This window comes from Artemia franciscana, chromosome 21, assembly GCF_032884065.1.
Source record: "Artemia franciscana chromosome 21, ASM3288406v1, whole genome shotgun sequence".
Classification (NCBI taxonomy): Eukaryota; Metazoa; Arthropoda; class Branchiopoda; order Anostraca; family Artemiidae; genus Artemia; species Artemia franciscana.
The window spans coordinates 7415622-7440564 of record NC_088883.1 but is presented as its reverse complement, the minus strand read 5'-3'; the positions used below and the strand labels follow the sequence as shown (position 1 = coordinate 7440564).

General features: G+C 33.2%; 2 protein-coding genes across 6 annotated transcripts in view; both read right to left on the bottom strand.

Moving 5' to 3' along the window:
* Positions 1–1081, bottom strand: part of LOC136040881 (potassium voltage-gated channel protein Shaw-like) — a 187767-nt gene extending 186686 nt beyond the window's left edge. For 3 of the 4 annotated variants that reach the window (XM_065725284.1, XM_065725287.1, XM_065725283.1), the window contains exon 1: positions 837–1081. Coding sequence is in view for 1 of the 4 variants with exons in the window: in XM_065725283.1 (XP_065581355.1) it covers positions 837–929 (93 nt within the window). In the remaining 3 variants the exon portion in view is untranslated. The remainder of the gene's footprint in view (positions 1–836) is intronic. The other variant, XM_065725286.1, reaches the window with a different exon arrangement.
* A 13427-nt stretch (positions 1082–14508) lies between these two features.
* The window catches only part of LOC136040640 (sodium/mannose cotransporter SLC5A10-like), a 141972-nt gene continuing 131537 nt past the window's right edge, over positions 14509–24943 (bottom strand). Inside the window, exons 11-13 of one of the 2 annotated variants that reach the window (XM_065724920.1) lie at positions 23555–23650; positions 19282–19426; positions 14509–15069 (exon numbers count right to left, since the gene is read on the bottom strand). In XM_065724920.1, coding sequence (XP_065580992.1) covers positions 14708–15069; positions 19282–19426; positions 23555–23650 — 603 coding nt within the window. In that variant the 3' untranslated portion in view covers positions 14509–14707. The remainder of the gene's footprint in view (positions 15070–19281; positions 19427–23554; positions 23651–24943) is intronic. The other variant, XM_065724921.1, reaches the window with a different exon arrangement.

The following is a 24943-nucleotide window of genomic DNA, read 5'->3' as shown; positions in this document are numbered from 1 at the left end:
TGTGTGTTATAAAAGTGAGACCTTGGAAAAAAGATCTTCTGCTTGAATGAAGTACAACAAAATTGTTTTCAGCTTCACAACTTTGCTCAATCTCAATTTATAAGGTTTTGAAGATATGCAAATACATTTCCTAAACTTTGAAAAAAAAAACATTGATATTGCTCAGAATTCTACTGAAATAACAGGAATTGCATTTTTCAGAACTAAAGGCAGAGAAAAAGCAACTAGTAATTGAAAATTAAGGTAAAATGTTGTTTTGCCATATTTTAATAGATGTAACCTGTCACATGGGCAAATTTCAGGGGTCTCTAGAGGGAGAAGGAGTGGAGGTGGGTACTTTCAAATACCTTCTGGGGATGTTCTTTAACCTGTAGACCCATCTCCAAAAGTTTCATTGTCCTAACCTAACCCCATTCCAAGATAGCAAGAAGTCACTTAACTAGAATTTTACTGAAATTTTTCTGTCAAATCAAGAGAAAAAGATACTGAAAATTAAGGTATGATGTTGTTTCAAATATGTCAAGAAGGCAAATTTCAAAAACCCACTGGTATGTCTTGGAATTCTATTCAAGTAACAGGAATTTCATTTTCAAAACAAGAGAAAATTAAAACTGAGAATTAATGTAGGCCTATAATGTTGTTTTTCTCAAAATTCCAATAGGTCAAGAAAGAAAACTTCAAAGACATAGAAATCAGAGGAAGGTGAATATAGTAGCTTGGAAATGCCTTCCAAAGATAGGCCTATGTTTTTGGTACTGAATTCATTACTGGAAGTTTTATTTTCCTAACCTAACCCCTTTCCAAGATAGAAACAAATAGCTTTTCTGGAATTTTACCTCTTTGCCTTGTTTAGGAATCATAGTCACGTCTTTGAAAAATTCTGTCCTTCCATGTCTTTGAAAATTCTCTGTGTTCCCTGTATGATCCATGTTTGATGTACAGTGGGTAAATCGTGTCCAAACCTGGATCTATAATTGGTGACTTTTGAATCACTTTCTTTATCTCTTCTAATGTAAAATATCTATTATAGGCTAGTCCATATCATTTTCTGTTTTATCTTTTCGCCTCAACAGTTTTTAGCTTTTTAAATTCAAATGCTATCAACGGTGACATCTATAACAGATAACTGAAACGCAAAAATACGAGCTAGAGAATCCATACGGCAGATATTGGGCCTAATAACAGGTTATAGAACAGAGAAAGAATTTCACAGACTTTATTTATTACAGAGTCTTTGAACATGACAAATGAAAAAAGTCACCAGTTTGAAAAGAAGCCAACAACCACGGGGAGAAAGTCAAAATTCCAAGGAAAACTTATTTTAAACCAGATTTTGTTTCATTAATCTTGACCTTACTTTTTTTTTTGTTACATTAATTTTAGCATATCAGTGCGCCTGTGTCGGAATTTTATTAATGTATTTATTTCAAATTCTTGAATTTCGATTTTGAGCTCATCTACTAGAGATCATAAAGCTAGAATGCTTTTTTCACTCACCAGAAGTGTGTATTGATTTAATCAGTATTTCACGTATTGTATAATTTCCTTATTTTCGGTTTTTTCTTTCTAAACTACCCCCTCTTAATATCCTCGAGTCAAGCAAGGTTTCTAGTCATCCAAATCTCCAGAAATTGAAAAAAGAAAAAAATTAGGGGTCGGCCCAAAGGGTGAAATCTGAATATGAACCATAAATAGGTTGATACACAAAAAAAATAACTGTTTTATTTTGTTTCAACAGACATTTTTAGTTTAGCTAAGTTCATTTCGTCGTCTGTATGTAAAGCCATTTAAAGGGAAGGGGTGCAACTTGGTCAGCTGTCCTGACGACCCAGCTGAGAGTGCGGGCTACCCTGGGTGCCATAAATCCTAAAAACAGCTGTCTGTATACCCCACCGTTATTATGTGAAGATATGTCTAATATGTTTTCTGACCGTTTAAATACCCTTTGGCTACGTTCTATCAAATAGCCTGGAAGGTATTGAAACAAATTTTGTTGATTTTGTTTTTTTAACACTACAGAACTTAGAAATACAAATTAGTCACAAATCAAGATTTTCTTTTCTTAATCTTTATTTTCTGGGGTTGCAACACAACTCCCTTTGGTTTTCTTTCGTGTCATTTACTAACGTTCAAATGACAGGCATAGTATTTTTTTTTCTTCGTTTAATATTCCCCGGAACTGACTGATCACTTGTTCGTTTAATATAATACTTTGAATATATCAAATCCTGAACAGAGCAGGTAAATAGCTGGCTTTTCTTTTAAAATATTGATGTCTGAGAGCTTTTGTTTGGCACTTGAATGACATGAATTATACAAATTTAGCATACAATTTTTCAGGTCTTTGAGCACTATTTCTTCCCCCATTGGAAACTTCTCCTGAGACATCTATAAGTTGCAAGGAGTTTTAAGATATGTTGGGTGACCATTAGCATGACCTAAGGAAAGCTTCATCAATCTTAAATTTTAGTTCGCATAGTTTCTCTTTATGTTTCAAATTTATCAAGCAGATTTGGAAATCAAAACAATATTTGCATGAAGGTACCTTTAGATGCTGCAATTTTTGGGCTCAGGCGCGTAAAACTTTCTAGCATAAAGTCATTGAGATATATCCCGCAGCTGTTTTGTTTACAAAGCTCAAAACATCCCGAATGATTAAGTGGTGTACACTACTGCTGTTGGAAAGTCAAGAAGCTCAAATTTTGCTCGTTCTTCAGGTGGTAACTGATGTGGGTCCAAAACTTGACCATACAAACGTCAAAATAATTAGCTGTAACTAACATTAATTTGAATGGATTAGAAGATGAGACACTTATTGCATCTGGCTTGTTAAAACATTTCCAAAGACACAGATATGTAAACTTCGAGTTTTCTAAAAGTCAATTGATCCTTATCTTTTTCTTAAAAATCGATGCTAAGAAAATTAATTTTCTTTAAAAAAAGGAAGAAAATGCAAGCATGTCTTCAGCCAAGGATTATGTTCATAAGTGATCATTTCTAAAGCATTTCATTATCAGTTGATTCCCATCTCCGTGGTTTTAAAAAAAGAGAAGGAGTGAATTACATTGTTCTAGGTCTGAAGATTCTTAAATTCTAAAGACAGTGTTGTATAGTTGCTGCTTGTACCAAAGGTTTTCAAAAAAAAAATATAGACATTTTTTTAAGTTCACCTTACTGCTTTTATCCAATGGTAATGTATGCAGCTACGACTTCTCTTCCCTGAGCTAACTGAATGGAGAAACAATGACAGGCAACGTACTTAGAACAGAAGACTATTTGTAGCCATGCCTGTGTAGGATTGTTACGGTATGCGTTTACCATGGTGTTAGGGTACTGAAGAAGGGTTTTTATACAAAAATAAGAAAAATAACTTTATTGTGTGATAACTCACCTAAATTTGAGGAGTGGTGAACAAACAGTGATTTTTTTAGTCATTCAAACAACAGGGTGAAACCTAGGCAAAAACTTGTCGAAAATTTTAGTGATAGTTGGCAACCTTGGAAATAGCTGAAAAGAATTTGATTTCTTAGAACGAAGTCATAGGAAAAGGAGGAGCTGCTGACGCAAAATTTAGTCGATGAGATACACTCACTAATTTACTGCTTTTTAAGACTACCTACATCAGAAAACTCCACACAAAAAGTCATTGAAATAAAGCTTACTTGGACGTCCTGTCACCATACGGAATGGTTTCCGGCAGAGGTTGTCTCCAGTATATGCCTAGAGAATGACCTATAGATAAGGGAACATGTTAAGAAAACAATTCTTAATTCATAACATGTAGAATAATTATAATTAACACATCTTGCGGTGGGATTTGGGAGCAAATTGCCAAACATGATATGTATTTTCTCGAAGTGGACGGATAAGCAAGGAGAACATTAATTTTTGTTTATGCTTGGACAAACGGGAATTCTTACCTTATACGGTAAGACCTTAAATATCTTAAATATCTTACATTACGCTTTTCAGCATTCAAATAACATCATTTGTCTTTTTACAATTAATCTATCATTCCATACTAAGTGAGGTCAGAAGAAATGCTACCCCTAATAGGGAGTGTAGTACTGTTCCTGACGAGGCTTGGGTCTATAGGTGGTTCGAATTCAGATTGGCTTTTCGAAAAAAAAATGAAGTTATCATTACTGAGCGTTTGTCTTTACTTACCACCATATTACTTACCACTTTACTTACCACAATCCCAATACTAAGTGAACTAGGGAAAGATCCTAGTTGATTCCATTTAACTCTGTGAACCGTAAAGTATGCTTCATTCAAAGTCGATGTTATACTATTTCACTTTTCATATTGCTCCAACATGCCTCTGAATAGGATGTAAAATTGGTCTCTTTTGTCATACCTTTATTTTTAATCAAAAGAGAACAAAAATAATATAAACACAATGTATAACAAAACATGTACTTTTCTATATAAAATAATGAAAAAGAAAAGACAAAAACTATAATACATTTTAAAGAAAGCACCATTGATAGAATGAAATCATGTTAATACATTTTGTACCTGGCTACATTCTATGTACTTATTACTTTACTGGATAGTAATTAATCAATCCATTATGCAGTAATTAAATTATGTATTAAATAATACGTAAACATTCTATGAAGTGGTAGAAACAGAGGCATGGATTGGGGAAGGGCGCCCCCTTCAACTTTTTTTTGAAAATAGATTCTTATATATATATATATATATATATATATATATATATATATATATATATATATATATATATATATATATATATATATATATATATATATATATATATATATAAATATATATATATGCATATATTTATATATATTCACTTGTATGTTCTGTGTTGAAATTCATTTACTGAAACCTAACAGAGGTTGGGAGGAGGAAGTTATTTAATATATATATAAGGGGAAAGCTGTCGTTTTCAACAAATCGAAAACCTAGGGAGGGGGGGGGCAAAAAATCTAGGGGTTGAAGGCCCCACTCACAGCCAACGCTACTTTCTTCATGACAAAATCTCCCCCTCCCCCTATATTTTCTTGTATTAGTTCCGTTAGGCAGATTGAAATATATTTCTTTTTTGAATCCAAAAAGCATTAGCAATGTAAACTTAGTTCTACAGTTACAATATAAAATCTAAGATTATCCTGATTACTATACATAATAAGGATAGTGACATTCCCATTACAAATAGGAAAGCCAGACATTCACGAAGAAGGTCACATTTAGTCCCGTGTGAACAAATAAAAAGCAAGGTAATTTATATTTAAGGAATAATAAATGTAGTTTATATGAGAAAAAGTGAGTTAATTGACATTCAGAAGGGCTTTATGATTAAAGAAGCGTTTTCTGAATGAAGAAATATAGTTTATTATTTAGAGTTCCCTTTATAAAAACGGGTTGGTGAGAGAGATGGTTTTCTTTTTTCTTTAAATAAATGAATCATCGGTTGAGAGGCAAAGGGTCGCAGTCGCCTTTAATCAGGCACTTTGTCACCTTCTCTTGGTGGCTGTCATAATTGTGTTTATTTTACTGTCAATAGTTAATCGATCAGTTAGTCAGTCGATCAGTTCTGACCTTAATTTCATTTCATCATAGTTATATAATACGGTTTAAGTCCAGTTTAGTTATTATTATATTATTATTTTCTTATTATTATTATTACATGTAAGGAAAATAATGTTAGCTCCCCTTACTTATGTCCCTTCACCCCTTATAAGGTAATGTTATCCTTAGGGATAAATTTAGTGTGAGCCTGCGACGACTCACACTAGGCTTGTTTAAATTAGAATTGTCAGGCTGCATGATAATGGCCTGGAACGAGATGATAGCAGATAAGCAAAAGGTCGAAATTAATGCCTTGAAGAGAATATTACCAGCTGCACCAAATATTAACTGGATCAAACTGGATATTACTAGCCATAAGTAAACTGGATCAGTACTTATTACGTATAATAACCAGATTTAGAAATTAATCACCCTTAGAACTTAGAGCATAAACATAAAATATCGAAGTACTACGAAGGGCCGATAGTCACTTCTTTTCATAGGCGAGATTTTGGCATCAGTTTTGTTCTTGTTGATTGGAAAAGGATGCAAGCCATTACTAAAGTATTTATTTTTAATTTGATTTAATAGTAATTAGTTAATTTTAATTACTTAATAAATTTTAATTTAATGAATAATTTGATTTTATAGTTAATTGATAATAAAAACTTATTTAATAGTAATTAACTGATAATTACTAAAGTGTTAGTTGCAAAACAAAATTAAGATTTTAAGTTTTTTTTGGGCAGAGTTACTACAATATTTGTTGTCTCACCTCCTTTGACCATGATTAAATATGACTTTCATGCCACCATGGGACTGTTCAACACCTCTGTTATGATAGTTCTACCTCCTTTGTAATACAGGGGAGGATATAGAGCAAAATCTGGGGGGGGGGGGTCAATGTGACAATGCCACCAGTAAGCAAACTCTTTGGGGGGAGGGAGATGTGATAAGCGTCGATTCGGTCAATAATTTACCCTATTGACAGATTTATTAAATAAAGAGTGAAAAACAGAAAAAAAAAGGATCAGGGTGCCAGAAAAAATCTAAGGGGGACCCAGGGTCCCCACCCTCGATCCGCCAGTGTTTAAATGCAGTACAATCACAGGAGTACACGCAAGATATTTTCCGGGTCTGGGGAATCATAACAAAACAAATTTTATTTGATGATTTTAATAAGAAGTGCCAGAAATTCAGAGCAGAAATTTGGGCTGGTTTGTTGAGTAAATAAAATAGTAAGTTTTCTTAGGCTAATATCTGTCGGAACTCAGAAGGCGGCAAACCTTTAAAGCAAAGAATCCAAGTGATGTCGCAATGCAAATTTTGGCGGATAAATATTATTGAAAGAGGAATTCTCATTTCTTTCAAGGAAATTTCTCTAAGAAAAAACACTCCTTTAAATATTTATCTAACAGAGGGCGAATGATCAATTTTTCCCAGTGCATAAACCTTAGGCTTTTATTCATTGTAGACAAAACTTTGCTGACCAGATCAACATATATTGTCGGTCGACTTTTGAGCCTATTCCAATTATTTTTTGTATGTTTGACAGTAGGAAAAAGTCTCAGGTTGGCTGAAAGGGATACTGTGCAATCATTTTCAACCAATAACAGACATTTTGTCCTATCAAACAAAAGGAAATCAATTGCAAGCTTTATTGAACGCGGGGCTAATTTATTTTAAGCAGGTTCCACGTAGTTTAGCTTAATAAAGTCGAAGATGTTTCCATTGCTTATTTTTTTGGCTAATTTTTAGGCTAATTTAGGCTTATTTTTCATAAATTTAAGCCAAGGTTCTATGTTTAGATTTCTATATACACAATTACACTGAAATTCGTAATGAAATAAGTCTTCGAGGTAAATATCTGTGAGTTTAATTCCTTGGAACGTGGAACATTCATGAATTTAATTTAATAGTCTGTGCATTCTATTTTCGGTTGTTCCGTCTGTTCATTCTCAGTTCTGGTCTAAAACCAGAAGAAAGGTGAACATTTCACAATATAGCCAAGTAGCCAAGACAAAATGCCAACTTAAATTTGCCAAAAATTCAAATTTAAACAAAAGTATAGATAACACATTATCGCCGTTAAATATCTAAACGGCGTATCTGATATTTTCATTCTCCTCCAATAATAAGTGCCAAAAACCGTAGGACAGGAGTATCAAAGTGTGGATCATTGACTTGTTGATTCTTCCTTTGAAAGCAGCATAGCAAATGGTTTTTGGCAAATATTATAGAAGTGCGAAAATGTCAGACAAGCCTAAATCCAGTAGGGAAGGGGGTTATTTGGGTTTGAAACTCCCCTCTCCCGAAATTTTTATCTGACTCACAGAAAGTAACAAAGACGCATATAACCAAATTCTGATGCATTTTGTTGCCCCCCCCCCTCGAAATGTGTCTAACTCGTAAAAAAAGTAACAAAAATGTGTATATAAAAATTTATGATGCATTTTCCTCCTCCCAAAAACACCCCTCCCAAAAAATTGGATACTACCTTGATGTCAGATACATTTAGGTGTAACAGCATCGATATGTGAAACATATAAAGCACTAGATACTACAAAACAACCTACAACAACTTATTTACTTTATACTTAACAAAGAAAATATCATAATATGACCTAATTTGATCAATATAGAAAAATGGCTACATAGCAGCTTTATCTATAGTTCTCATTGGCTAAAATACCAATCGTAGCTCTATCTCTAATTTTTATTGGCTAAAGTTACTGATTGCAGCTTTATCCGTAATTCTCATTGGCTAGAATAGGTGATTCCAGCTTCCTTTCTACCTCTGATTGGCTAAAACTACTAAATCTTTTCTTAAGTCATAAAACTGCAAATGTACCTACAAACATGGGAGCAAAGTTCTGCAGGGGCTAAGAGACCAGAAGCTCACCCCAAAGCACTCTTAGAAGAGAGACCGAAAACGCTACCCCGAAAGAGGGCTGGAGTCCCTGCATAAAAAGTTCATGAATTCTATGGGATCCATAAATACTCAATTTTTTCTAATCAGATTTGGGTCCAACCCATTTTGAGAAGCCAATCCCCAAATCCACCTTCCAAATAAGAAAGCTTTGCGCCCATGCCTGCAAAAAATATAAAAACAGTACAGGCAAACAAATGAACTATAAAGCTTACAAAACACAATTCGTCCTGGTTTTTTTCACTCAATCAACTGAAATTCTAAGATTTGTTATTTCTCTGTTTTTAGGCTATATCCCATGTATAATTAAAAAAGAAAAAAAAAAGAAAGAAGAACGATCGACTTTCGCAGCATGATATTAAGTCTCTTCTGATAAAATATTTTTTGACACAAAATAGTGTAAAGACAAAACGGTTTTTCAAAAACAATCATCAAACCGTTTTAAATAAGGAGCAACTCGGCCCAATGGTAACCAAAACTAAAAAAAATAATTTGAATAACAATAGATACGTCAATAGGATTAGCTTTTGCGTTGATTCTGACTTTATAAATTTTATTAATTTTAATATTACCTTTCAAAAGCTACACGCCTGGGAAGATATACCTGATTTTCGAAAAGAAAAATGGGAGGGAAACGTCTACTAAAATTCAAGGAGTCTTATTGGAAACCGTAATCGTACAATCAGATTCGGCGCATCAGAGAACTCCACAGCAAAGGTTTCAAGCTCCCAGCTGCACAAAAGTGTTTTTTTTTTGCCTTAAGAAAGATCACGGATGCGTGTTATTTTTATTTTTTTGTTCTCTCCAGGGGTGATCGATTTTCTATCTGGAGAATTTATCATTGTTGTGGAAGTTTCAGGGAGTTGCATTAACCAGGAGAAATTTTACACAGGGTAAGTGCCAAAATTCATGTACAAAATTCGGCTTATTTGTCTTACTTTCTCTTTGGTGACGTAATTTTACATGTGGAGACGTTTTGGGGGAATTATCCGGTAAAATTTTCAACAGGGTCGGCATTTTCTTGGGAATTTTCCGTGGGAGGGGGAGAGAAGGTGTGTCAAGAGGAGAAATTTTTAAAAGGGAATGTTACCAGGAGAAATCCTATATGGACAATTTTCGGTGTGAAGAACTAATTCTATAAAGGGGGAAAATTTTCCCCATCAGGTTTCTTTAGCATGACTTGGAAAAACAACAGAAATAGCGAAAGTATAACAGTTCAAAATAGGGATAAAACCCTTTTCGAGTTATCTACAACAGAAATAGAATAAAAAAAGTCTTTTCTAAAAGGAGGTATGCCCGGGAGAATCGTCCACAACACATTTTCTGGGTGGAATTTACAGTGAAGATTGAAATTTCAGGGGTAATTTCCCAGGAATAGGGAAAAGAGCTTACACGGGTGGATTTCCTTGCATGATTGGAAAAATGATCAAAATTAGATAAAAACATATTTCCGTTAAAGTTCTACCATTTGTCGCAGTTCTTTAGGAACGACTCCTAAAGCACAAAGGTCGTTTAAGCATAAAGGTAGTTTTAAATAGGAAGCTTTTTTAAAAGTACTAAGAAACTTTAAGAGCGGGAAAGTATTGATTATATATTTTTGATCTCTAGAGAACTAAAATGTTACTGTTACTGGGCTTTGTTGCTCCCTGTTATCAGCATATAAGAAATTACAGTAAGTTCTTCTTAACCGCCAATCCGATAGCTTTAGATCGAATTTAGATCCATTAGCTTCAAATCAGAGGGTATTAGAAGGATATTGTAATTTAAGGCGGGTGGATACTATGACGGAGGAATCATATAAAGATAATTTGATCTAGCCATGTCATTGCATTTCATAGGTCTTAGTCAAAACAGAAACAGCCCTAAGAAAAATTGGTCTGGTTTGTTAGCAGGGATTAGGAAATACAAAAACAGGATGAACCAAAATGTTGCTCGTGTAATACGTTAACGACTGTTACCGATGAGAAATTGCAAAAACACATTTACAGGAAATAAAAAAAATGTTTTACCCCGGCCATTGTAAAGAAATTAAATCAAAGTGTACTGTAAATTACATTGATGGTTGGCATGATATTACCATTTAGTAATCCTACAAAATAAAATTTGACCTATGTCAGTAAGTTTTGTAGGTCACAGTAAAAATAGAAAAGGTCATAAGAAAATTAGTTATGAAATTAGTTTAAAGATTAGGAAACTGTCCATTTTACTTCCCCCGTAACTTAATAACAGATGTTGTTGATAATAAATTATAATTCGACTTTTAAAAACTAGTTTTTGAGACATCTTACAAAAAAAACAATATATAGACAAACATGGCGAGAATATGTTTGATTTTACTGATTTATCATGACCATTATAAAGAAATAAATCAAAATATATAATACTGGTTGACATGATATTGCCACCCGCCAATCACTCGAACAAAATTTGACCTGAATATGTCATTACATTTTTTTAAGGCTTAATACAAAAAGAAAAGGTTTAAAAAAAATAGCAGTCTGGGTTACCAGGGAATAGGAGAAAAATAAAAATCAGGACAAACCTAATACAATAACGTATATTATCTTAAAAGAAAAATCATTTTAGTGACATTTTACAAAAATAACAATATAGAGACGGAAATGGAGAGACATTTTTGATTCTTCTGATGTATTACAGCTATTGTAAAGAAATAAATCTTAGTATTATATACTATATGGTGTTGTCAATCAGTAATCATAAAAACAAAATTTGACCTAACCATGTCATTATATTTTATAAGTCTTCATCCAAACCCACAAAGCACTAATAATAGTTATCTGTTTTAACAGGAATTAGGAGAAAAACATAAAAAGGGGCACACCTAAGCGTTGCTTACACAAAACAATAAAGGATATTATTGATCGTAAATTTTACGGTAAATTAAAGAAAATAAATTTATGTAAAAAAAAAAAGAAAAAAAAAATGCAGACGGCAACGGAAAGCATATGTTCCAAGTCTAATTAATTTGTATGAAAATTGTACATGAATTAAATCAAAATTCGTATTAATGTACAGTAGAGGTTAATAAGATATTACACTTTATTAATTATACAAATTAAAATTTGACCTAACTAAGTCATTACATTTTGTTAGCCTTAGTCTAAACCGTAAAGACCCTAATAAAAATTATTTAGTACTGTTATCAGGGATAATCTTTCAGGACGCACGTAACGTCTCGAGGCAAGAATTAGGAAGTTAACACTCATTTACGTCTCTTTTATCCAAGATTTCTCTAAATTTCCTAGATTCGTCCTAGATTTTCTGACATGTATAGAATAAGGAATTCCCCATTTCCCATAATAATAAGGGCATTATAAGTAGAGAAATAAACTAAAAATTAGTAATTTGCTAATTATCAGCACATAAAGTGGTAAGTTCTGTGGTTACGAGCCGTTTTAGAAAGAAGGTAAAAAGAGGTAATTAATTATAAAATAATGATATATGGTTTCTAGAGTGCACTAAAAGAATCTACAAGGATAAATAATTTGAAACGAAAGAATAAAGAATGTGGAAAAATTATGTAATCTCACGTATTAAACCTCTTTACATTAGCAAAAGGAAAAAAAACATTCGAAGTCCAAATTTCTGGTTTGTAAGGCCAAATGCGCCTTAAACCCTATTTTATCCTGAAAAGACCAGTTAAGCTCTTTCGGCCCTACAAAGCCAATTTTGGCAAGGTTACGGGGCATAATCTTGGAGAGGGATATACAAATAAGATAATAGGACAGCAAAATAAATTTGGGTATTAGACAGTCTTGAGCTAATACAGGCTTTTTTTTCGAATTGAAGAGGAGGAGGAAAAATTAAAGCTTTCATAACTTCTTCAATGTAGAATAAAGGGATTCTTTTTTCTTCTCAACATAGAAAAATAAAGGGAGTGGAAAGGGCGATAAATTCTAGAAAGACTGCCTAGAAGAAATTTTTCGGGATACCCCCACTCTAAATCAGTGCAAATCAACCATCGTGGACAAATGGAGTTTAAACTGCTCTATCTAAAAAAAAAAAAAACAATTCCCCCTCCCCAAACACTGCAACAAGCGTTGTACATGGGTCCAAAAATAATTAAGTTCGCTCATATAAAACATTGCTAAAACTCGATATTCTCGAAATGCAATAATAAACAAAGCTTTAAATCTTGCGATGGTGCAGCCAATTCAAGGCTTGCAGAAGAAATCTAGAAACATCGGATTTCACCTCATAGTAATAGTATACTATCACTACTGGCTTTATTTTTGTTTATTGCTATCAACTTTCGCCATAAGCTATCATAGATATAATAGCTAATTGGTATTAAAGTTTTTCTTGGTGTTTACCCAACCCACCTCTAGATTAGTCGAAAGGAAGCATCTCTAGAAAAGAAAAATGCAGTCTAAAATGGAAAATTTTCAAACTTAGACCCCACCCACCCCTGTCTTTCGTAGAATGTTTAATGACACAAATATAGTTCAAGGAAAGAATGAGCTGACTTATCGTACAAATTGTTTAAATCAACACAAGAACGACTACGCTTTGATCTTTGAATGTCAATCGCATGGTCGTACGATTATGTTTGTAATATTCAAGTATGGTCAGATAATAGCTTAAAGCTATCTGATAAATTAAATGAAAAAGTAGTTACCAATTAAAATATTTGGGGCAACTGCAAAGCTGCTTTTACCAAAAAAGTTAAGAAATTTCAAAGGTCCATAAAGGTACAAAATTTATCCATCTGCCACACATATGAGTTAAACTGCCACACATATAACAGCTACTTGCTTAACTTTATACATTTTAAGTAAAACAGTTCAAAATAGGGATGATACCTTTTTATTGACAGTGAATAGATATAAAATTATTTAACTGGATATTTCAAATACATATACAGTGTTCATCATCAGCAGTAAAACTAAAAGATAAAACTAAGTAAAAACTAAATGATTGTCTTTTAGTTTTACAACTGAGGATGAACACTGTATATGTGTTCGAAATATTCAGTTAAATAATTTTATATCTATTCACTGTCAATAAAAAGGCATCATCCCTATTTTGAACTGTTTTACTTTCGTCATGGAAAGGCAGTGTGGTCTTCGAAGTTATCTTATACACTTTAGTAATAATTACTTAAAAATAACTAGTCTTATACCATTATAGTCCAAAGTAAAGGATTCAAGTTTAATAACTAAAAGTTTTTCCAGTTTTTATTCTTGGGCCTTTTTTCTGTTTTGTCCGTTTTATCCCTTACTGTATATTTATTTTACTTTAATTATTAATGGAAAAGCGATGTAGCCTAAGGAATTATTTCAAGACGTAAGAACGTAAGTTCTTGTACACTTATAGGGAGGGGGAAGGAGTCGGAGGTTGGGAAGGGGGGAAGGAGGGAAGGACTTCGAGAGCTACTATCCTTTTTCTGGACCATTTTTCTGTAAAAGCTAGTTTATACGAGTAAAAGCTTCTTACAACAACTACTACTAATTTTATGTAATTACCTAATTAATAATTACCTAATTACCTAATTAATAATTAGATAACTACTTATCTAATTTTATGTAGCTCATCAGATTATGACTCTAAACCTTAATGGATCAGACAAGTTTTAGTCTTAGATAGGTGAATGTGTAAGTGTAGAAAGTATTGATTTTTATATTTGGGGCGGGGAGGGCGAAAGCAAAGAAGCGAACTTACTAATTATTAATAATAGCCTAATTATTTTAATAATCATTTATAATTATTTATAATTATTTATATTTAATAGCCATTATTTTTAATTTTTTCCGTTAGGAGGTTGTTTTTCGAACGAGAATCAGGGTAAGGGTTTTCCCTTTAATCAGAAGCAGTAAACAATTACAATAGTTACAAAAGAACCTACTACTTTTTTAGACTTGGTTGACTAAAACCCTGAACCCTAAATAATATATCCAGCGCCGTTCAAACAGGGAGGGCACTGACACAAGCTGCCCCAGTCCCTGCGTAGCCGAAGAGGTGACATGGCCAAGTTTTTAAGGTGGTTGCATTAGTCCTTTGCTATTCATGTAACTGTTTTGGGGGGAGGGGATTTTGCCTCAAGTACTTCCAACCCCAGGAACAGCCCTCGTTACGTTCAGAACTTCAATTAATAAAACTGATTTTGCTCCATAAAAATATCTAATTAAAGAAGTAGCAGATAGATATTCTCAACAGGTAATAGCTATAAAAAAGTAATACAAATTGTAACAATATAAAAATAAAAATAAAACTTCAAAGTTCGTATCCCGAAGAATTTGCCCGAATTTTTTCCAATGCTTCCTGCTGAAGCAATTGAATTTCTTCAGTCGAAAAAGGGCTTATACAAAAATAAATATATATCCCGATTGTGGCAGCAATTATTAAAAATAAGTTAATGTTTAAAATTAGTTTTTCTTTCTTCGGTTGTTTTAAATCTTCAAGAACAGTATTATTCTGTTCCAAAGGCTTTGACTGTTCACCATAGTCTTTGCCAATAAGCCAAGCAACTACTCGTGATCCGATGTGGTTCGAGCTACTCGTCTCAGATGCCGTAGTTTCCGATGTTTTTGACGCAGTAATATCAACTTGTAAGTCACCATTAACTAAAAGAGAAGCTGAAATAAAAAGTTATTCAAAATATTCAATTTTAGACAAACATTAAATATTAAATATTTACAAAAATCATTTACTAAAACAAATATTAAAACAAATACCTTGCGACAACACAGTGGACAAAGCTGCGCCTCTTATTAGAAGTTTGACAGTTCAGAACACGTGTCGCAAGGAACTAGATCAACTCTCTCTTTTCTTTATTCTATGGTGGCGCAGTTGGTTTGGTCTCAGCTTGGTAATATGGGATTGAGAGTGTGGCGACCAGCTGTGGCGACACACAGCAGGACCGACGCAAAGACCTCAGTCGTCAAGAAGCGGCTTTAATCCGATATAACATTAATAATAATAAAATAAACATCAAAACAAATTATAGATATTATAAAAGATACCATTAATACCTTTTATAAATAAGGTTGTATCAAAGAGCATGTGAAACTAATTAGCGAGGTGTCTCATATTTTTCATCCAGAAGAAAGAAGTAATACCCTAAAAAATTACCCAGTCTCTTTCTTCATTATCTTTCAATCTTTATTTCATTATTGCCCAAGAAAGGGGAATGGAACCATATTTTTTTAGAGTTTAATGTTGGATATACGGTAAGTCTAACAAGTGCCTAAAGCTGTCCTTAGACAACTCCTTTCTCAGCCTTTCAACTGTCTATGTCTATGTTTGCTTGGCCAGTTAGGCAATCTATCATCCTTCATCCATAAAAATTGGCCGGGTTAAATTAATTTTTCCTTCATTATTGCCCTAGGAAATGGAATCAAACACATTGTTTTAGAGCTCAATGTCGGATATAGGGTATGTCTAAGGGTACCTAAAGCTGTCATGAGCACTCCTTCCTCAGCCTTTTGAAATGTCTCGGAGCAATACTAGTCTTGCTTCCAAAATTACGATCCTACTTTGTATTTCTCATATAATTCGGTTGAACAATGTTATGGAGGGTAAGCCATTTCAACAGGCTTGCTTGAGCACACCTGTCCTTCAAACTGTTCTAGGCCAGGTTTCACCCACTGGACTATCAATTCTTGAATAATCGCTCTCTTTATTAAAACAAAGCAAATACTAGTCATAAACTAGTAGTTTCGTTTAGATTTCACTATATTAATAGTTTCATTGTATTTTCGTTTCAATTTTCATTTTCAATTACCATTATTTTAATTATTATTATTTTAATTGCCATTAGCTTGGCTATTGAGAAATATGGGTTTAAACAATTCTTTTTGTAGTTCTAGTATATTCCTCAGAACTACAAAATTAGGACTAGAAATTTATATTCCATCTCAAACTAATGTTTCTCAGCCCAAAGTTGCTACTGACTTACATAATCTATTAAAATTTCCTGAATCATTACAACATTTTTGTGTTAGGTGTTTTTTACATATATTTTTTGCTACATTTTTATAGATCACTTTTTTTTATAGATTATTTATTTATATATATTTTTTTATCTTTCAAATTAGAACATTTTTTCTATAAGTATTTCTGGAAACGTCTCAGCAGATTTCAGAGAATACACAAATGAGAAAATGTATCTCGCAATTTGCCAAAATAGATTTTACTTGTCATTCTCAGTACCGAAATGTAGTAAATTTTCCCTAAACTTTAAAATAAGACAAACTTCTTTTTCCTATTTAAAGTAGATTTTGGGCTTGTCCACAGTAAATCACATAAACTATGACTTTTTTTTATCAATAATGTCCTATTTACTTTTTTTTATAGTTATCCTATTTTTGTTGAATCTTTCCGTGGAATAGATTCCTGTGTATATGATTACACAATCAGGGAATATTCTGGTGCTGAACCAAAAACACCAGAAGTAATTTGACAAAAATAGAGCTACCTAGGGGCAATCTAATTTTGAAAATATTGCTTCTTCATCGATGAAGGCTGTGGGGGCAGACTTCCTAAAGAGTTTACAAATAAACAGAGTGGCGCTCTTATAGCTTTTCATGCACATTCGTACTATTTCTTAAACGGCCAGGAGGTTTCAAGGCAATCATTACGAAAGCTTGGTTCAACAAGTTTGATAAAAAAGACAAAAAACCATGTTTTGCCAAATTTACCTAATTACACCTAATGCAATTTCATATACCTTTTTAAGTCACTCACGGCCTAGGGCAAGATAAGATTTGCTTTATTTAAGTGCATTGATTCACTTTGTAAATCAACATTATCCATCATTGTATCTCTACTAAATTTGTCTATTATTAACAAAAATCCCCAGTCCGAATCCATCTTAAGCGAAACCTACACGTGCAAACCTTCCTAAAAGGCAAGCTGCAGCACGTTCCTCCCGTTTAACGATTTTGAATGATAAATTACGAGTGTAGGCCCTCTTTTACGTTTTATATCTCTATGTGACGTCCTTTTTTACACAAACTCATAAAAGGTAGATGTCAGACTGAGCACTTTTTTTGGTAACTGATAAATTTAGAGCCTGCGGTCGCTTATCTTCAATTTTTTCAAAAACATATCTCCATGAATGCGGTGTGTTAAGAGCAAGAAATTTACGGGAAATAAATCTATATAAATAAATATAATTTATGTCTGTGTTTATGCCCTCTATGGATTGCTAAATTGTTCCTTTGATCGCCGAGAAATTTAAAAAATTTGTTGAATACACTCTTGAAGAGGTTTTAGGTATAAAATTGTCCTTCCCTGGAGGCTTTTAAAAAATTTTCTCGCTGAGTGAAATTAGAAACCCCCTGAACACAGATAGTTGACAGTTACTTTCGTTTACATTATTCCCGATCGTCATTTTGCATGTGGGAAAATTTTTCCCACATGTAGAGCTCTACTTAGAGGGCAAATTTTTCGGAGGGAATTCTCCACGGAAGGGGTTTTTCCGCAGAGGGCAATTTTCTGGTAGTGGAGAATCACAGAAATACTTGATAGGCAAACTCGTAAAACTTATAAAATAACCATCAGTTCTCTTTCGAGTATTTATCGGCTTCAAACCAATGATCGCCAAGAGACAATTGTTTATAAACATGAATTTATCAGTTCAATAAATACTACTACTACGAACAAATCGTCGCAGCACCAAGCCGCCTGAGGCCAGTATAGCTACACATGCTCCTCCTCCATCCCAATCTATTCAAAGCCTCCCTCTTTACACCCTCCCATGGAGTCTTCACTTCCCTTAAATCTTTCCCTACGACATTCACCAACCTCAACAGAAGAGGACCAGTTTATTGTTTAGCCCTAGACGTTTGGCCGAAAAGGACAATCTTTGACAATCTATCATCTTTCATCCGCAGAACGTACTCTGGCAATCCCAAATTTTCTTTCATTACATCCCTAGAAACTGGGACTGTTTGAAATATGGTCTGTCAGTTGGGGTCCTAAAACAATCTGTAGGCATTTTCTATCGAAATCATCTAGCAAATCTTCCTCCACTTTTCAATGCGCCTATGCTACAGACTCGTATTTGACCACTTTCATCACTGTACTTTCCAATATTCTAATCTTGGTTCGCAGATCTTTCTATCTTTCTATTCTTCGCAATAATTCTGAGCATTAATTTTCAAACCTACTCTAGCACCCTGAACTCGCAAAACTTCTAAAGGTTCATCGATTTTGCTCACGTTTTCATTTTGGTTGCTTAAATCATCAGCATAATATAACTCCAGGAAAGAAAAGAAATAGATCTTTCAATAAACAGAATAACAGTCTTCAAACATGCACCACCACCATCACGATAGCTTCAAGGCACCATTAATATCCAATCACGGCACCACCACCATCACGATAGCTTCAAGGCACCATTAATATCCAATCACGGCACCACCACCATCACGATAGCTTCAAGGCACCATTAATATCCAAAACCCCATTTTTTAACATGGTAGGATAGACCCGTGATAAATCTCTGCTATAAACCTTGTGTCTGTGGTTGGCACACAAACGAAATGGACTGACTCACAATTGGTTAAAAAGAGAAATATAAAGCAGATTTAAAGTTATACTGCCTTTATAAGTTAGAACAAGGTAGTGGATGTAGAATGGATCTTAGGCTAGTCCCGCATAAATTTTCTAAAGATGATACTTTTCCTCAAAGTTAGCTTATGTCCATAAAGTAAGCCTATTTGTCTTTATTTGCTCACCCTGAAACAATTTCCAGAATATGTTATTAAATAATAGGAAATAGCCTGGTGGTTAACTGGAAAACATCCCAAGTAACTTAACCAAGAAAAAAAAAATCAACTAACCTCCATCTAATTTTGAAGATATTGCTTTTTCTTCATCAGTGAAGGTTGTTTGGGTAGATGTCCTTTTTTCCAATTTAGAATTTTCGTCGTTTGAATCTTGTCGCTCAGTTTGATCCATTCTTGTCCAATAAGTGGTTCGAATTACCTAAGGGTAAATTTTTTGTAAATTTCTCTAAGCTCACGACTAAAACCTTGGGAGAGGAATAATGGACAGGCTTAAAGAATTTCCCCAGAGAGTAGGGTAAACCTATTTAAAAAAATTGAAGGTTGGAGCCACAATCTTTCTGGAGCAAATCTTTGTCAGTATTTTGACTCATTTTTTGGTACTTTAAAGTCCCATAGCGAGAACTCCTGGGAATCTTTTCCAAACGGTGAAGGGGAGGGGGGTTCAATATTAAAAAGTTGAATTCAAAGACAAATTTACTTGCGAGGTACATCACATTAGGTCCATTCTTGAACAATAAGTAGTCCAAATAAAATAAAAATAAAATTTTAGCCTACTCTTCAAGCTTTCGACTTTAAATACAGGTTACACTTACTATTACATTTACTATTACACTTACTATTACAGGTTACACTTACTATTACAGATTACACTTACTATACTATTACTTAATATTATGTTCAAAATACTATTACTAATTAATAAAAATATAGTAATAATAATAATAATAATAATAATAATAATAATAATAATAGAATATAATAATATAATAATAATATATAATAAATAATAATAGTATAATAATAATAATAATAATAGTAATAATATATAATATAATATATATAATAATAATAATAATATAGTAATAATAATGATATAATAAAATATAGTAATAATACTATTACTATTACTAAAATTATGTTCAAAATATTACACTTACTACAATAAACACAACGCTTGAAATACAGGAGTGATTAAAAACACTAAACTGTGGTCTAAAAGAAGGTGTCATTTCTGGCAAAAACAAAATCTCAGTAGAGCTCCCAGGAACATACTAAAGAATTTGGGCGTAAAAATGGACCCTTCTTCTGATATTTAATTTTTCTGGAGGAAATATCATATTTATTCATCATGCGTGAAACTATACTGAATTAGTTAGTGGGGGGCCAAAACAGCATGTTAACTGAATAGTTTGCGAGTAAAGCGTGAACTGATTTGTTTTAAAGTTAAGTTTTTCTTCAGTGTAACCAAATTTGGGGAGACACAAAGGGTCAGAGTAAATATTAGGTTACTTTTTGAGGCTTGAGACCCGCCCCACCTGGCTACCAATTTAGAATTTTCGTCGTTTGAATCTTGTCGCTCAGTTTGATCCATTCTTGTCCAATAAGTGGTTCGAATTACCTAAGGGTAAAATTTTTGTATATTTCTCTAAACTCACGACTAAAATGATATCTTACCACCTGGCTACCCACCCCACCAGCTCCAATACTAATAATCAAGAATAGAATAAACAGCTAAAATAATTATCTGTATTGTCTGTAATACGGTGCGTATCGAATCTACCAAGAAAATCATACGCATATTTAGTTGTCAAAATTTTTTTCTTGTTTAAAGTCTCAATATGGCTCAAAGCAAAACCTTTGATGAATTTGCGTTTACTCAGTAAACTTCTTCGTTTAAAACCTCCCACTTCTGGACGACAAATTATGTTTTCCACCATGTATGAAGCTATACGAGATATGTAATTGGTGGCCCAAATTTCATGGCAATTAAGTAATATGAGATTAGTTGTCCGGAGTTATATGTGTTCCGTAGTGGCCAATATTTGAATTAAATTAGGACCCCAGAGCCGTACTTAAGCTACTGCATGAGGTAAGCCTCCCCTCTAACCTGGAAAAAATCATTTAGGAATTAAATTTTAATTGTCGAATTAGCTTAAGAACTATTTAAAATTCAATAGGCTTCCCTCCCTTTGGGAATTGATTTTTACTTTTTGGGAAGTTCCTCAAGAACCTGTTAGTTTAAAATCCATTAAGTGTTTCGGCCCTAATGTCTACAAAATACCCTTCTTACGCAACTACATACTAAATCTCCACGTACATACTTACACAACCACTCATAGTTGAGCCAAATATAAGGTACAAATATCATTAGAATGGCGTTTCTACCATTCTATGATTTCTGCCATAACCATCGAATTGGAACTACAAAATACATTTTGAAAAATCTAATAAGCAATGCAAGTGATGATTTTAACAAAGATGCATCGAACAAAAATCTTAAATAATGAAAAATCAAACAAAACGTCGGATTCACTCAGCAAACCCAACAGCTGCAGTCGTTGTAAGATATCACAAGGCGGGGTCCAAATAATAATTACAATTAACGCGATTACCGTGAACGCGGTTTTAAAAAATTAACGTGTTTACTATTTTGACGTGATTTTGACGATATAAGGATTGATAATATATGGCGTGATCGGTATGAACTTAAACTAAAGTAGAATTTTTATTTTTTAATCATTAATAAAAAATAAAATTTAATTTTTATTTAATTAATAAATTTTATTTAATTGATAAAATTTAATTTTAATCATTAATGTCGTCTATGGATGCCACTAAAAACTACTTAACACACGAAAAATCAGAAATTACACCTAGAACTAAAAATGAAGAGATTTTAGCTTAAAAACATACACTATTTCAGTTTTAACATTAAACTAGTAAAGAAGTTCGTTATAATCAAAAATAAAAATAAAATCAAGCCTAAAAATTTTTAATAAACTTTCAACTAGTACAGATAATACCAAAATCCCGAAACTTAAGTCTTAAAGCATATTTTTATTTTCTAAAAAACATCGTCACAATACCGCAAAAGAGAAAATTTTCATAGTCTCAGAGGAATTCTGTAATAAAGTATTGTAATAAAAAGTCTCTGAAGAAACCCCTACAACAAATTTAAAAAAAAAATGGACAAATTTTTGACACTAAAAACAAAGTTGAAATTTTGACTATATTTGCAAAATAGTGGCACTCTAGATGAAGAAATGCTTTAACAAAAGATAGGAATTTTTAGACTGCTAATTATATGCTCTTTTTGTGGTTGATGCCACATTTGTTAGGTCAAGGGGAGGAAACTACCTACCCTCATTCCCCCTCCCCGAAACAACACCCCCATATGTCCATCAGGGGGGGAGAACATTTTCAGGATAAAGACTATTATTTTGGGAATCTAATGGTAAAAGTTTTAAGTTAGTTTTGTATATAGCCGGGGGCATATAGGTAGGGAGGCGGCTAGGGACAACTTTTCAAAAATAAGATTTTAACCAGAAAAAGAGCGCAAAATTAGCAAACCAAAAATATATTTATTTTTGTTCTAGCGTATTTCCTTCTCTATAGCCGTCGTTCTGCAAATTTACCTCCGAAAGAACACATCAAAACACGAAATCAAAATAAATTAATAAAAACACACGTTCCGTCACATAATAGATGATTCCTGTTTCCAATCTTAGAGCAGATATTTGTCTCTTGCACTAGCATATTTATTTCCGATTTTCCCAACCAAAAAACAAAAAAAAGGTGACGGGGGCTAATACAGATTAAATAAGTAAAAAAAAGTTATTGACACAAAAACTAATGAAAAAGCTCCGGGCTTAAAAGAAGCTCTGGGCAAATTCTTTTAGGTCGTAATCAACATAGAATGGCATATAAAATGTCTCATATAAGAGGGAACCAATTCACGAAATATTTGGCTGGGGGGGGGGGGAAGTTTTTTTTATTCTTTTTAATGAAGATTCAATATAGGTGTTCATAATAGGAGGAGAGTGGAGCTTTTTTAATTATTCTTACACTGAATTACAATAAATCTAGATTAAATAAAACTAGTGAGCTCTAATTGACCTGCCCCCTTTTTTGACCTGGTGCCTCAAAAAGTGTATTTTTAACTCCAATGTTTTAGCTGTCTGGGACTCTTCAGAGAAATATAGGAGATGGTTTGGGAGGAGGTGGATGTAAATTAGTATTTATAAAATACCAAAAAATGTATTTCTCTAAATCGAGGACTCCTGCCCCTAAATAATTGATGCCTCGAAAGTGCATTTTACGCCCAAATTTTTTAACTGTCTGTGAGCCTTCAGATAAATATAGAAAGCTTGGGGGAAGATGTATAAATAAATTATAACTATAACTACCAAAAAAAGAATTTTTCTGAATCCAGGTTCCTGTCCCCCTGATTTACTACCCTTCCTCATATCAAATTTTGACTCGAAGTCTCAGAAGAAGGTGCATCCTTTTTTTTCTTAAAATATTGAAATACAATTTAGAAACTTACCCTAAAATCTTCACAAGGCTCTGTCAGTAGGCTTATGATAATTGCTACTACAAGCGTGAGCCAAAACAAGAGCATTGCAAACCACATGAAGTGTATCTGTAAAGAAAAATTTATTTAAGAAACTCTCTAAGGATATTTAAGGAAAAACTATTTTAGGAAGGGGTAGGAGCTAAATCGGGAAAATTTGAAACCTCCTTTTCAGAGCCTACATTTTTAAATTCTCCCGAATCTCCCAAAAAATTAACGTTCGTAAATACACAAATGCTAACAATAAAACTAATTGCTAATTTTCGTGGAGAAAATTTTTGAAGAGTCGAAACTGTCCAGAACCCAGATTTTGCAGATTTTCTTTGGGAAATCCCAGAAAATTCGGGTACTTATTATTAACACTTAGGCACCAATGGGTGTGCGCTCAAAAGTTAAGTGAATCTAAGATAAGACAAAAAATTGCGTAATTAAACAATGAGGATATAATGTTTGCAAATATTGCCATTTTATTAACAGTCTTTTTTGCTAATCAATCTGCTAAGATCTTACATGTTTGAAAAAGATGAAAAAGATTTTAAGAAAACCTGAGGACTCTGAACTTGCTAATCAGGCCTTTTTATCCCAGAAAAAGAACGGGTCAGTCGGATCAGTGGATTAAGCACTTTGATTGAGAGTATAATCAAAGTCCTCAGTTCAAAGTCTTATCGAGAAAATTTTTACGATTGACTGAGCTTTTTAGACTGAGACAAGTGAGATCTAAGATCTTAGCCCTAAGATCTTAGCCCTTTGATTATTTTGTAAAAAAGAAGGTTTAAACAATTTCAGGTCAGAACAGTAAGATTTTATTAACGCTATGTTTGGCATATATCGTTTTTTTATGAGGGAAGGGAGGAGGGGCAAAGCTTCTTCTTAACTCCCTGATTAATAAATCATAAAACATGCTCCCATATTGGAGATATTTTTAGAAAAGGGTACAAGACTATCACCAACGATAATGCCTAAACCCACTTTTAAACAGTTTATTTGACAGACATGTAAATACAATTCACCAGTGCCAACAACAAAAGAAAAATAGCTTTTACTCAATAAATGTACAAATAGACAGAACATATGCTATACATTTTTTTACATACAGTCTTTTGGTAATAATCTTGTTTCTTCGGAACTAGCACTATAATAGCCACAGAGCTTACCATTCAATTGCCCATTCAACCCTGTTGCCAAACATAATGATTCAATGTCTCAACATTTTTTTTTGAATTATCCATACCTAGCTGATCTTATTTTACCTCAGCATGAGGATTCTTGTTTAACAAGTTTCTTCCAATTACGAACGCCATTCGGGTTGATGGATTTCTGAGGTCGAAGGACTCCATTCGATGTCATTCAGGTCGAAGGATT